This window comes from Panthera leo, chromosome D4 (genome assembly GCF_018350215.1).
Source record: "Panthera leo isolate Ple1 chromosome D4, P.leo_Ple1_pat1.1, whole genome shotgun sequence".
Classification (NCBI taxonomy): domain Eukaryota; kingdom Metazoa; phylum Chordata; class Mammalia; order Carnivora; family Felidae; genus Panthera; species Panthera leo.
Genome location: NC_056691.1, coordinates 12,789,156 through 12,801,592, shown reverse-complemented (window position 1 = coordinate 12,801,592; position 12,437 = coordinate 12,789,156). Strand labels below are relative to the sequence as shown.

At 40.3% G+C, this 12,437-nt stretch overlaps 1 protein-coding gene and 1 pseudogene across 2 annotated transcripts in view; both read right to left on the bottom strand.

The window, feature by feature from the left end:
* Positions 1–12,228, bottom strand: part of SMC5 (structural maintenance of chromosomes 5) — a 95,438-nt gene extending 83,210 nt beyond the window's left edge. For both annotated transcript variants that reach the window (XM_042914270.1, XM_042914272.1), the window contains exons 1-2: positions 11,934–12,228; positions 9,411–9,552 (exon numbers count right to left, since the gene is read on the bottom strand). In XM_042914270.1, the coding sequence (XP_042770204.1) occupies positions 9,411–9,552; positions 11,934–12,127 (336 nt within the window). In that variant the 5' untranslated portion in view covers positions 12,128–12,228. The remainder of the gene's footprint in view (positions 1–9,410; positions 9,553–11,933) is intronic.
* On the bottom strand, positions 4,956–5,889 carry LOC122204823 (annotated as a pseudogene).
* Positions 12,229–12,437: the final 209 nt, after the last annotated feature.

The following is a 12,437-nucleotide window of genomic DNA, read 5'->3' as shown; positions in this document are numbered from 1 at the left end:
GCATCCAAGAATCCTTTATCCAGCAAGTCTGTCATTCAGAATAGAAGGAGAGATAAAGGTTTTCCCAAACAAACAAAAACTGAAGGAATTCATCACCACTAAACCAGCCCTGTAAGAGATCCTAAGGGGGACTGTGTGAGTATTGCAAAGACCACAAAGGACCAGAGACACCACTACAAGCATGAAACCTACAGATAACACAATGACTCTAAACCCGTATCTTTCAATAACAACACTGAATGTAAATGGACTAAATGCTCCAATCAAAGACACAGGGTATCAGAAGGGATTAAAAAAATAAGACCCATCTATTTGCTGTCTACAAGAGACACGTTTTAGACCTGAGAACACCTTCAGATTGAAAGTGAGGGGATAGAGAACCATCTATCATGCTAGTGGAAGTCGTAAGAAAGCTGGAGTAGCTATATTTATATCAGACAAACTAGATTTTAAACTAAAGACTGTAACAAGAGATGAGGAAGGGCATTATATAATAATTACAGTGTCTATTCATCAAGAAGAGATAATGATTACAAATGTTTATGCACCAAATTTGGAAGAACCCAAGTATATAAAGGAATTAATCACAAACCTAAGCAATTTCATTGGTAAGAATGTGGTCATTGCAGGGAACTTTAATACTCCACTTACAACAATGGACAGATCATCTAGACAGAAAACCCATAAAGAATGATACACTGGACCAGATGGACTTGACAGATATATTTAGAACTTTTCACCCCAAAGCAACAGAATACACATTCTTCTCAAGTGCACGTGGAACATTCTCTAAGATAGATCACATACTGGCTCACAAAATAGCCCTCAATAAATACAAAAGAACTGAGATCATACCATGCACACGTTCAGATCATAATGCTATGAAACTTGAAATCAACCACAGGAAAAGGTTTGGAAAACCTCCAAATTCATGGAGGTTAAAAAACATCCTACTAAAGAATGAGTGGATCAACCAGGCAATTAAAGAAGGATTAAAAAATATATGGAAACAAATGAAAATGAAAACACTACAATCCAAACCCTTTGGGATGCAGCAAAGGCAATCCTAAGAGGAAAATTCATTGCAATCCAGGCCTATCTCAAGAAACAAGAAAAATCCCAAATACAAAATCTAACAGCACACCTAAAGGAACTAGAAGCAGAACAGCAAAGAAACCCTAAACCCAGCAGAGGAAGAGAAATATTAAGATCTGAGCAGAAATAAACAACATAGAAACAAAAAACAAAAGAACAGACCAATGAAACCAAAAGTTGGTTGTTTGAAAAAAACAAACAAAAGTGATGAACCCCTAGCCAGACTTCTCAAAAGGAAGACCAAAATAGATAAAATCATGAATGAAAATGGACTTATCAGAACCAATCCCTCAGAAATTCCTAGACACCCACACACTACCCAAACTCAAACAGGAAGAAATAGAAAATTTCAACAGACCCGTCTGTAACTAGTGAAGAAACTGAATCAGTTATCAAAAACCTCCCAGCAAATTGAGAGTCCTGGACCAGATGGGTTCCATGGGGAATTCTACCAGACATTTAAAGCAGAATTAATACCTATCCTTCTCAAGCCATTCCCAAAAAACAGAAATGGAAGGAAAACTTCCAGACTCATTCTATGAAGCCAGCATTATCTTGATTCTTAAACCAGAGACCCCACAAAAAAGGAGAACTACAAGCCAATATCCCTGATGAACATAGATGTAAAAATTCTTAACAAGATACTAGCAAATCGAATTCAACATCATATAAGAATTATTCACCATGATCAAGTGGGATTCATACCTGGGCTGCAGGGCTGGTTCAATATTTGCAAATCAATCAGTGTGATACATCACATTAACAAAACAAAGGATAAGAACCATATAATCCTGTCAATAAATGCAGAAAAAGCATTTGACAAAATACATCATCCTTTCTTAATAAAAACCCTCGAGAAAGTAGGGATAGAAGGAACATATTTAAACATCATAAAAGCCGTATATGAAAAGCCCGCAGCTAATATCATCCACAAAGGGAAAAAACTGAGAGTTTTCCTCCTGAGATCAGGAACACGACAGGGATGTCCACTCTCACCACTGTTGTTTAACATAGTGTTGGAAGTCCTAGCCTCAGCAATCAGACAACAAAATGAAATAAAAGTCATCAAAATTGGCAAAGAAGTCCAACTTTCACTTTTCACAGACAACATGATACTCTACATGGAAAACCCACAAGACTCCACCAAAAGACTCCTAGAACTGATACATGAATTCAGTAAAGTTGCAGGGTACAAAATCAATGTACAGAAATCAGCTGCATTTTTATATACCAATAATGAAGCAACAGAAAGAGAAAGAAAGAAAGAAATTGATCCCATTTACAATTGTACCAAGAAGCATAAAATACCTAGGAATAAACTTAACCAAAGATGTAAAAGACCTATATGCTGAAAACTACAGAAAGCTTATGAAGAAAATTGAAGATACAAAGAAATGGGAAAACATTCCGTGCCCATGGATTGGAAGAATAAATCTTGTTAAAAGTCAATACTACCCAAAGCAATCTACACATTCAATGCAATCCCAATCAAAATTGCACTGGCATTCTTCTCAAAGCTAGAACAAACCTAAAACTTGTATGGAACCACAAAAGACCCCGAATAGCCAAAGTAATATTGAAGAAGAAAACCAAAGCGGGAGGCATCACAATCCCAGACTTGAGCTTCTACTACAAAGCTGTAATCATCAAGGAAGCATGGTATTGGCGCAAAAACAGACACATAGACCAATGGAATAGAATAGAGAACCCAGAACTGGACCCACAAATGTAGGGCCAACTAATCTTTGACAAAGCAGGAAAGAACATCCAATGGAAAAAAGACAGTCTTTTTAGCAAATGGTGCCGGGAGAACTGGACAGCAACATGCAGAAGAATGAAACTACACCACCTTCTTACACCATACACAAAAATAAACTCAAAATGGATGAAAGGCCTAAATATGAGACAGGAAACCATCAAAACCCTAGAGAAAAAGCAGGGAACAACCTCTTTGGCCTCAGCTGCAGCAATTTCTTACTCGACACATCTCCAAAGGCAAGGGAATTAAAAGCAAAAATGAACTACTGGGACCTCATCAAGATAAAAAGCTTCTGCAGTGCAAAGGAAACAATCAACAAAACTGAAAGGTGACTGACAGAATGGGAAACGATATTTGCAAATGACATATCAGATAAAGGGTTAGTATCCAAAATCTATAGTGAACTTTCCAAACTCAACCCTGAAAAACAAATAATCCAGTAAAGAAATGGGCAGAAGACATGAACAGGCACTTATCCAAAGAAAACAGCCAGATGGCCAACAGACACATGAAAAGATGCTCAATGTCACTCATCGCCAGGGAAATACAAATCAAAGCCACACTGGGATACCACCTCACACTAGTCAGAGTGGCTAAAATGAACAAATCAGGAAACCACAGATGCTGACGAGGATGTGGAGAAACAGGAAACCTCTTGCACTGCTGGTGGAAATGCAAACTGGTGCAGCTGTTCTGGAAAACAGTGTGGAGGTTCCTCAAATAATTAAAAATAGAGCTACCCTATGACCCAGCAATAGCAATGCTAGGTATTTACCCAAGGGATACAGGAGTGGTGATGCACAGGGGCATATGTACCTCAATGTTTATAGCAGCGCTTTCAACAAATTATAGAAAGAGCCTAAATGTCCATCAATTGATGAATGGATAAAGATGAAGTTTATATTTTCAATGGAATACTGCTTGGCAATGAGAAAGAATGAAATCATGCCATTTGCAGCAATGTGGATGGAACTGGAAGGTATCATGGAGTGAAATAAGTCAGTCAGAGAAGGACAGGTATCATGTTTTCACTCATATGTAGATCTTGAGAAAGTGAACAGAAGACCACAGGGGAAAGGAAGGGGGAAAAAATAGATACAAACAGAGAGGGAGGGAGGCAAACCACAAGAAACTCAAATACAGAGAACAAACCAAGGGTGGATGGGGGGGTGGTGGTGAGGGAGAGGGAAAATGGGTGATAGGCACTGAGGAGAGCACTTTTTGGGATGAGCTCTGGGTGTTGTATGTAAGCCAATTTGACAAATTATATTCATAAAAAAAGAAAAAAGAAGGAAAGGTATCCTCTACTCCTAATTTGCTAAGAGTTTTTTGAGATGCTCATGCAGTTGTCCTTTAAAATGTGACATGTAAAAAATAAAAATAAATAAAACGTGATGTGTTCATTTTTTTCTAATGTTCAATCTCTCATTCCTTGAATAAATTCTATTTGGTCACAATGTATGATGCATTTTATGTATTAGATTCATCAGACTATAGTTTCTTTTTCTTCAGATTTTTGCTCCTATACTCATGAGTAAGACTAGCTATAGTTTTCACATTCTTTCCTTGATGGATTCTGGTACCTAAGTAATGTTCTTTGTGTAAAATACAAAATGACCGTTGTTACAACTAATGGTCTTTGATGTCCTAGGAAAAAATTTAACAGCTGATTTTTTTCTACTAAGAATCAGCTTGAATCATTTATACAGTGGTAGAAACCTACTATACATTTACAACTTTAAGAATTTAAGCTTTACTAGCACGAAGTTGTTCATAATAGTCTTTTTTGTTTTTTTGGAGGAGATAAATCAATTTTATTGTCCATCATTATATTATCCAAAAATCCAGGAACAACAGATTTATAGAGAGGACATAAATGAGTAAGTAAGAGGGCAAGGGAAATAATTGAAAAAAAATTTTTTTAACGTTTATTTATTTTTGAGACAGAGAGAGACAGAGCATGAACGGGGGAGGGGCAGAGAGAGAGGGAGACACAGAATCGGAAGCAGGCTCCAGGCTCTGAGCCATCAGCCCAGAGCCCGATGCGGGGCTCAAACTCACGGACTCACAGACCGTGAGATCGTGACCTGAGCTGAAGTCGGACGCTTGACCGACTGAGCCACCCAGGCGCCCCTAAGGGAAATAATTTAAATTTGAATGATTTTCCATGATATTAGCATGAAAACCATCTCAAAGTACTTGTGTGTCTGGCTTCAGAGTAGCTTTGTTCCCCGGCCAAAGCCGACCATAAAATTAAGGTGTTCAACATCTTGCCTGCTTTACTGGCTCTTGACAAACCTTTGAGATCTTTGAAAAAAGTCATGTATTCCTGGTGCTCCAGGGCTGTGCTGAGTCTACCAACTCATCTGCCAAAGTGTTATCCTCAGTCCACTGGGAAATCCATCAGGTGGTCATATAAAGCTCAGCCCAGGGGACCAGTGTTGAGTGTGTAATTCATATCCTTCCACGCAGACTTGCCAATGGATCAATAGCTCACTTCCCTGATGAGAAAACATCACTCCCAACCTCCTCTTCGTGCCCAACCTCATCTTCTGGATAGTGACAGTCCAGCACTAAGCCATTCTTTGTAACTTCCAAGAAATTGAGAGTGGCCATCAATTCAGACTGTTCTTCAACCTTCTGCCCTTTGGAGGGCTCCTCCTCCCCATCAAATGTTAGCAGCATGCTATTGTTAATGTTGAAGTGATAGTGACCTTCTCTCCAGCACCTTTCTGCAATAATTTGGCTTCTGTCCCATACATTTCCAGCTCTCAACCACGAGACATCTTGGGGAGGAATTTATGCTCCCAGATCTTCTTTTCCTCCTCAATTTCATCACTCACGAATTCAACAAAAGCTTTGTCCCCAGCAGGGCAGGCCCGGTGGGCAGCAGCCGCCGAGCCCAGTGCACAAGGCACACGGCCCAGCAGAAGCAGCACCACAGTGGCAGACACATGCAGGCGCCATGATATTCTCTTATAATCATTTAAATCTTGACTGCATTCTGATAATGCCCTGGTGGTAGGCGTTACAACAGTTCATGAAAACTCCAGCTCTGCTCCAAGCCCACAGGAGGACTGCATTTGCTCGTTCCCTCTGATGCAAGGTGTGGTGTTTTACCTGGCTCTGTCCAGTGAAAATGTGAGTAGAATATACATGAGTTTTTGGAGGAAATATGAATAGCCAGTTCCCTTTCCCAAGGTGGCCATCATGGAAGTATATATTGAAATGAAGACTTCATGAGCCTAGGTACCCAAGTGACCACAAAAGGGCCTACACTGGGTAAGCAGCAAGAACAAGAATTAACCTTCTCTATTTTTAAACCACTTAAATTTTGGAGTTTGAACCACACAACATATCTTTATTGCATTTTTACATTCCTTTTTTCTTTTCCTTTTTAAATGTTTATTTATTTTAAGAGAGACAGAGTGTGAGCAGAGAGAGGGGGAGGGGGGAGGGGGGAGGATCCACGCTGTGAGCACAGCCCAAAGTGGGGCTTGATCCCTCTAACCACGAGATCATGACCAGAGCCGAAATCAAGAGCTGGACACTTAACTGAGTGAGCCACCCAGGCGCCCCCATCCCTTTTTTCTACTTTATCTACCCCCAACACCTTTCTTCTCAAAAGTTACTGATTTGGGTTTGTTTTTTTTTTTAATTAATTTCTGCTCTTATTTTCATTTTCCATTAAGATTTCTTCTTTGACCTATATATAATATAGAAGCATATTTTTCATTCCAAACAAATGGGAAAACTTTACTTACCTTGTTTCTCTCTTAATAGCATTATGATCAGAGACTATGGTATGTGTGGTAGCAATTCTTTTGACTTTTTTTATATTTGCATATGGCTCAGTATGTGGATTTAGTAATGTTCCGTTTGTGCCTAAAAAGAATGTGAGCTCTCCGAGCGTTTAGCGCAGTGTTTATAACCTGACCACCAGCTCAAGCTTAACTGTTGTTCAAATCTTCCGTATTCTAATTTTTATCTGACCACCGATAGCTCTCCAACCACGATTATGAATTTGTTAACTTGTCAATAGGAATTCTGATTTTGTTTATATGTTTTAGACCTACATTAAGTGAATTCAAGTTGAGAAATGAATTACCTTCTTGCTGAACTGGACCTTTCATCAATATTTAATGACCGTATCTACTTCCATAAGTACTTTTTGCTTAAGGTCTATTTTGCCTGGTATCAAGTCAGTTATCCCTTTCTTTCATATATTTGCCTATGTATTTCTTCATCGTTTCATTTTTAACTTTTCTGTTGCTTTTTACTTTAAATAGGCTTGTTGTAAACAGGAGAACTGAGCTTTCTTTATCTACTCCAGCAGACTTCCAAATTAAACATGAACTTAGACCACTAATAATTATTGCGACTATTCAACCATTTTATGTTTTGTAATAATCTCCTTTTCTATATTTGTTTCTTTTCTCCTCCTCTCTAAAGGCTTCTTCTGTCTTGTTTGGGCAGTCATTGTTTCTTCCTTCACCCCTCTCTATGTTTTTATCTTTGTTTGGAGGATTTATAAATTTCAATTGTTTTAGTGGTTTACCTACATAACTTTAACATGCATATTTAATTTAATAAACTGGAAGTTAACCAATTATCTTAACTTCTCCCTGACAATACAAATCCATGGAGTGTTTTAACTCTGGTTACTACCAGAAAAGACAATAGTTCTATCTGGTTTGATCTAAACTTCACAAATTAGACATTATTTTATGCAGGTTCCATATAATTTCCCTATACATTTGCCTTTTTTTTGCTCAACATTTCTTCTCACTTCTTAAGAGTTTTCTTCCGGGATTATTTTTCCTTCTTCCTAAATTATATACTTTCAAAGATATTTCAGTGAGAGAATTTCAGGCTTTCTTTTTTTTTCCACTTCTTTCATTCTGAGAACAATACTTTTGTGCCTGCTCTTCTGTAATTCACTACAACATGTCTGCTTGTGTATTTCTTTTATTTATCCTGCCTAGATCAGGTTTCTTGAATCTGAGGATTTAAACTTTAAGGTTTCTAGAAAATTCTCAGTCATGGTTTCTTGAAATATTGTTTTTTCCTCGTCTATTGTCTCTCTTTGGAAATACTCAGACATACAGTGGATCATCTTCCTTTACCTATAATGTCTTAACCTTGATTTTTCTCTTTTTACTTCTATAATATTTTAAGAAATATGTTCAAGTATTTTAGTTACAAATTCTTTTCTCAAATATGTCTGCTTTGTTTCACCTGTCCACCAAATTTCTATCTTCAAGGAACATATTTTTATTAAGTTCTATTTGATTCTGTGTCAAATTTACTTCATCTGTTACTTACTCCTGTTATCCTTCCAAACTTCTTTTATTTCCTTAAACAAATTAAATATCCCTAGTTTATTTTCTCCATCTACAAGCTTTGCATGTCTGATGATGCAATCTGCTGTTTGTGTTGGCATTTCCTCCTATGTTTTGATTGTTAAGTATGGATTCATGAACTCCTCGGGACTTTTACGTTAGAATTTTTAGGACTGAATTTCATGTATTTTTCTTCATAGGATTTGCACCTGCTTCTGCCAAGTGCCTAGAGATATTACTATCTGGGACCACTTTAAAATTATCATTTATGATATCAGGCCACAGAGGGAAGACAAATCGTGGCTCTAAACATGTGCTAAGGCTTGTGGTTAAGAATTCTTTGGAAGACAAAGCAGAAACAAACTCATAAACACAGAGAACTGATGATTGCCAGAGGAGAGACAGGGGAGTGGACAAAACAAATGAAGTGGATTCAGAGGTACAATCTTCCAGTTATAAAATAAGTAAGACATAGGGACATAATTACAGCATAGGGAATATTGTTAATAATATTCTAACAACTTTGTATAGTGATAGCAACTAGGCTTATTGTGACCATTTCATACATATATAAATATTGACTATATTGTATACCTGAAACTAATACAATATTGTATGTCAATTATTTTTCAATAGAAAATAATAGTAATTCTTTGAAGATTTTTTTTTCTCCACCAAATCCAGAGCTAACAATCAGGGTAAGTAAGTAACTCTGTGTCCCATTCTGCAGTGTTTATTTTTCCTACTAAACACAGTGCTTGACTTCAAGTTTCATCTTCTAGCCCTCCTTTACCTTCAGGACCCCCAATCCAGAGCAACCAATCAAAACCTAGGCTTTAGGGTGCAAAGTAAGCAAATGCCCCTGGGGAAACAACTCCAGAGCTTAAGTCTTCAGAACCACACAATTTTGTTTCCGCCCTTGGTAAATTTACTTCACCTTTCCACAAGCCCAACAATACACATTTAAGAAGACATTTTACCCTACTCCTAAGAATTTTAAGTGTCACATACTTGGAGAATTCTCTAGATTCATATATAGTCCAAAATACCTTTACAGTGGCAATCTCCTCCAGCCATCTCTACCTGCCAACTTCATTCTTTACACTCAAGCTCTACATGTTTGGTACACCCGAGGAATTGAGATACAGGAAGTGATTCAATACTAAAAGCAAGTCACAACTCCAAATTTTTTAAAAATACTGATGTTAACTCACCTTGTCTGCCCGTCCCATGAAAGCGGGTTTGCCTGCCAACCCAAGACAAATGGCACACACGATGCTCGACTTTCCTGTCCCATTAGCTCCAATAATCATATTCAAGTGAGGTCCGGGAGATACTTCACAGACATCATACGTCCTGAATTATAAAAAGGCGAAATTACTAAGACATAAGTGAATATTTTCTTTGCCAAAACATTTATTCTTGCTTTACATTACCTACAGGCTTTTCTTGAATTCCTTCAAAGGCCAGCTGACCTTACAGTCTAATCCAACTGGACTTGGTTCACTCATAGGAATTCTTCCAGTAACCACTGTCTTCCAGGCCACTTCGGTTCTCTAAGCCTACCTCTCCTATCTCCTACCTCATTCCTAAAACTCAAAGTCCACTCATCCTGAAAATAAAACAGGCTAGCTCTACACTTTGCAGCCACCTTTTTCTTTCTCTTCACACCCAAGCTTTATTTCCTCACATTCATTCATTCTTCTAGGACTTGCAAAATTATCTGCTTCCATGGCTTCAAAGGGTAAAAGATTTTCTACTTGCTAAACGCAGTGGGCTCTTTTCAGTCTTACGCAACTCCAGTGCAGCAGATATTTTTGAAACACTTTTTCCACTAGGCTTCTGAGAGAATACTCTCCCATGGTTCTCCTCTTGCCTCTCTGAACACTTCCTTCTCAGTCCGAGGTCCTCTTCTGCTCATCCTTAAACGTTGGCATTCCTCCAGGGCTCTATACTTGGCCTTCTATTCCTATTAATATTTCCCTTTGGGCAATCTCAAGCATTTCTGCAACTTACATGCATGATTTTCAAATCTCTCACCTGTTCACTTTTCCTGACCCTTAAAAACACTGCCTATGCGAGATCTTTTTCAGATGTCCCACAGGAAACTTCAAATCACAGGATCCAAAAAGCATTTACTATTCTTCCCCCAAATTGTTCCTTCTGCTGAATAGCATCACATCTGACCAAGAACCAAGGCAGAGACTTGAGAAAAATACTGCATAACTCTCTTACCCTCAGCCTCCCAGTCTAAAGCCAAATCCTGACAAATCTCTTCTTTCTGCTACTTCCCACTGCTACTCCAAGGTTCAAACTCTGATCATCCCTTAGTGTTGTAAGTCTTCTTGCCTCCAATGTTGCACCCTTTCTCAATCATCCTTCACACTGCTTCCAGAGTAATATAAATCACATGTCATTTCCTGCTTAAAATGCATCCTGGTTGCCAAGAGGATGAAATTGGAATTCCTTAGTATAGAAAACGCAGATTCTCAATAGCTGCCTCCCTCTTCAGTATCAGCTCTGTTCACATATTCGCTCACATCCTACTTCCCAGCCATACTAAAATACTAGACACTTCCTAAATATACAAACTGTTGCAGGTGGTTCCTTCTGTCTACAACACTCTTCCTTCAAGACTTTTATAACCTCCCGTACAAAGCTCTTTCTCACAGTTGTGGATGAAATTAACCATTTCATCCTTTGTGCCGCATGGCACAAATACACACACACACACACACACACACACACACACACACTCATCTATATTATTATGGTAGATAACTCATTTGATTATATTTATCTTTTCTGACCTGGATTCAAACAGCAATTCAGCTACTTACTAGCAGTGTAAACATGGGTAAATTAACCTTTCCAAGCTCATCTCATCAATGGAGATGAAGAGATGTTACAAGAATGAGAGCACTGTGTAAATAAAGCATCTACTTCTATACTTGGCACAGGATAGATACTTGGGGGTAAGAAAAACACGCTGGTATTGCTACCACAATTCTGTTACCCTAAGCCACTATGTGCAAGCTTTAAAGAAAAAAAAAAAAAAAGACTTCGACCAAAAGAAATGTAAGATGCTAGAGAGATACACAGTATTTGTGCTAAAACATACTAAATTCTAAGACGATTATTATGATTATTAGTTGTCTGGAGAGAAAGAAAAGGAACCAGGAAAGACAGCTGGATTTGGAGGGGTCAAGGGTCTGCTGGGAGGTCCAACAATTGAGAGTAAGGCTTAATTTTCTGGTACATTTCAACCTCCATCCGCGACAACCTTCACCATTTTGTCCCCCTGGCAACTGCTTACTCTTCACGATTCTGCCACAGCGTCACTGCCCCTCTGATTTAACTGTTGCTTCCTGTGAGTTCCCAGCGCCCATACTTTGATCAATTACAGATTATGTCCTCCGTCTGTGGGCCGTGACTCCCTGCCGCCAGAAATCTATTCCCTACCACGTCCCCTGCCCGCCATATGACGCCTTCAGAAAACGCTGGCTGAATGAATAAAATATCCGCATCACATCAGACGCACACCTACCACACCAACACCTACGTCAATCCCCACGGCCTCTCAGTAAAAATCCTCACGGTAACGCCGGCTTGAATTCACGACCAGACCCACAGCCGGCCACACATCCACCCACCCTCACCCACCCACGCAGCTTGCGCCCCCCCGCCCGCGCGGGCCCGCTTGCCTCCCCGCCGCGGCGCGGCCTCCGGCCACTCACAAGAAGTTCTCCATCACGATACGGACGATCGAGCCTTCCACGAAAGGCCTGGACGACTGCAGCGGCAGTGGCGGCGGCGCCGGCGGGGCCGAGCTCTTTCTTTTGCTCGGGACCTCCGACGAGGGGTCTCTCGGGAGAGCTCTCTTGGAGGCCAGGGAGCTTGGGGTCGACGTCTTCCTACTCGGGGTCGCCATCCTAGCTTCCCCTCCGCCCCGCAAGCGCTTCCGTTCCCACTGACCTGCAGCCCCGGCGCCCCCGCGCCCGGCTCCCGCGCGAACTGCCCGGCGCGCGACACCGCCCGCGAGCCCGCCCCCGCGCCTGCGCAGTCCCGGCCCGGCGGCGTCTGCGGGCCGCCCCGCCCCTCGGCGCGCGGCCGAGGAGGCGGGAGGCAAAGAGAACGCGGGCGAGGATGAGGGTCGCGAGCGGGTGGGGGCGGCGTCCTCCCGGGAGACGGCTACCCCATCTTTCTCTACGAGCGTTTGCGCGTTTTTCAGAGTTGGGTGT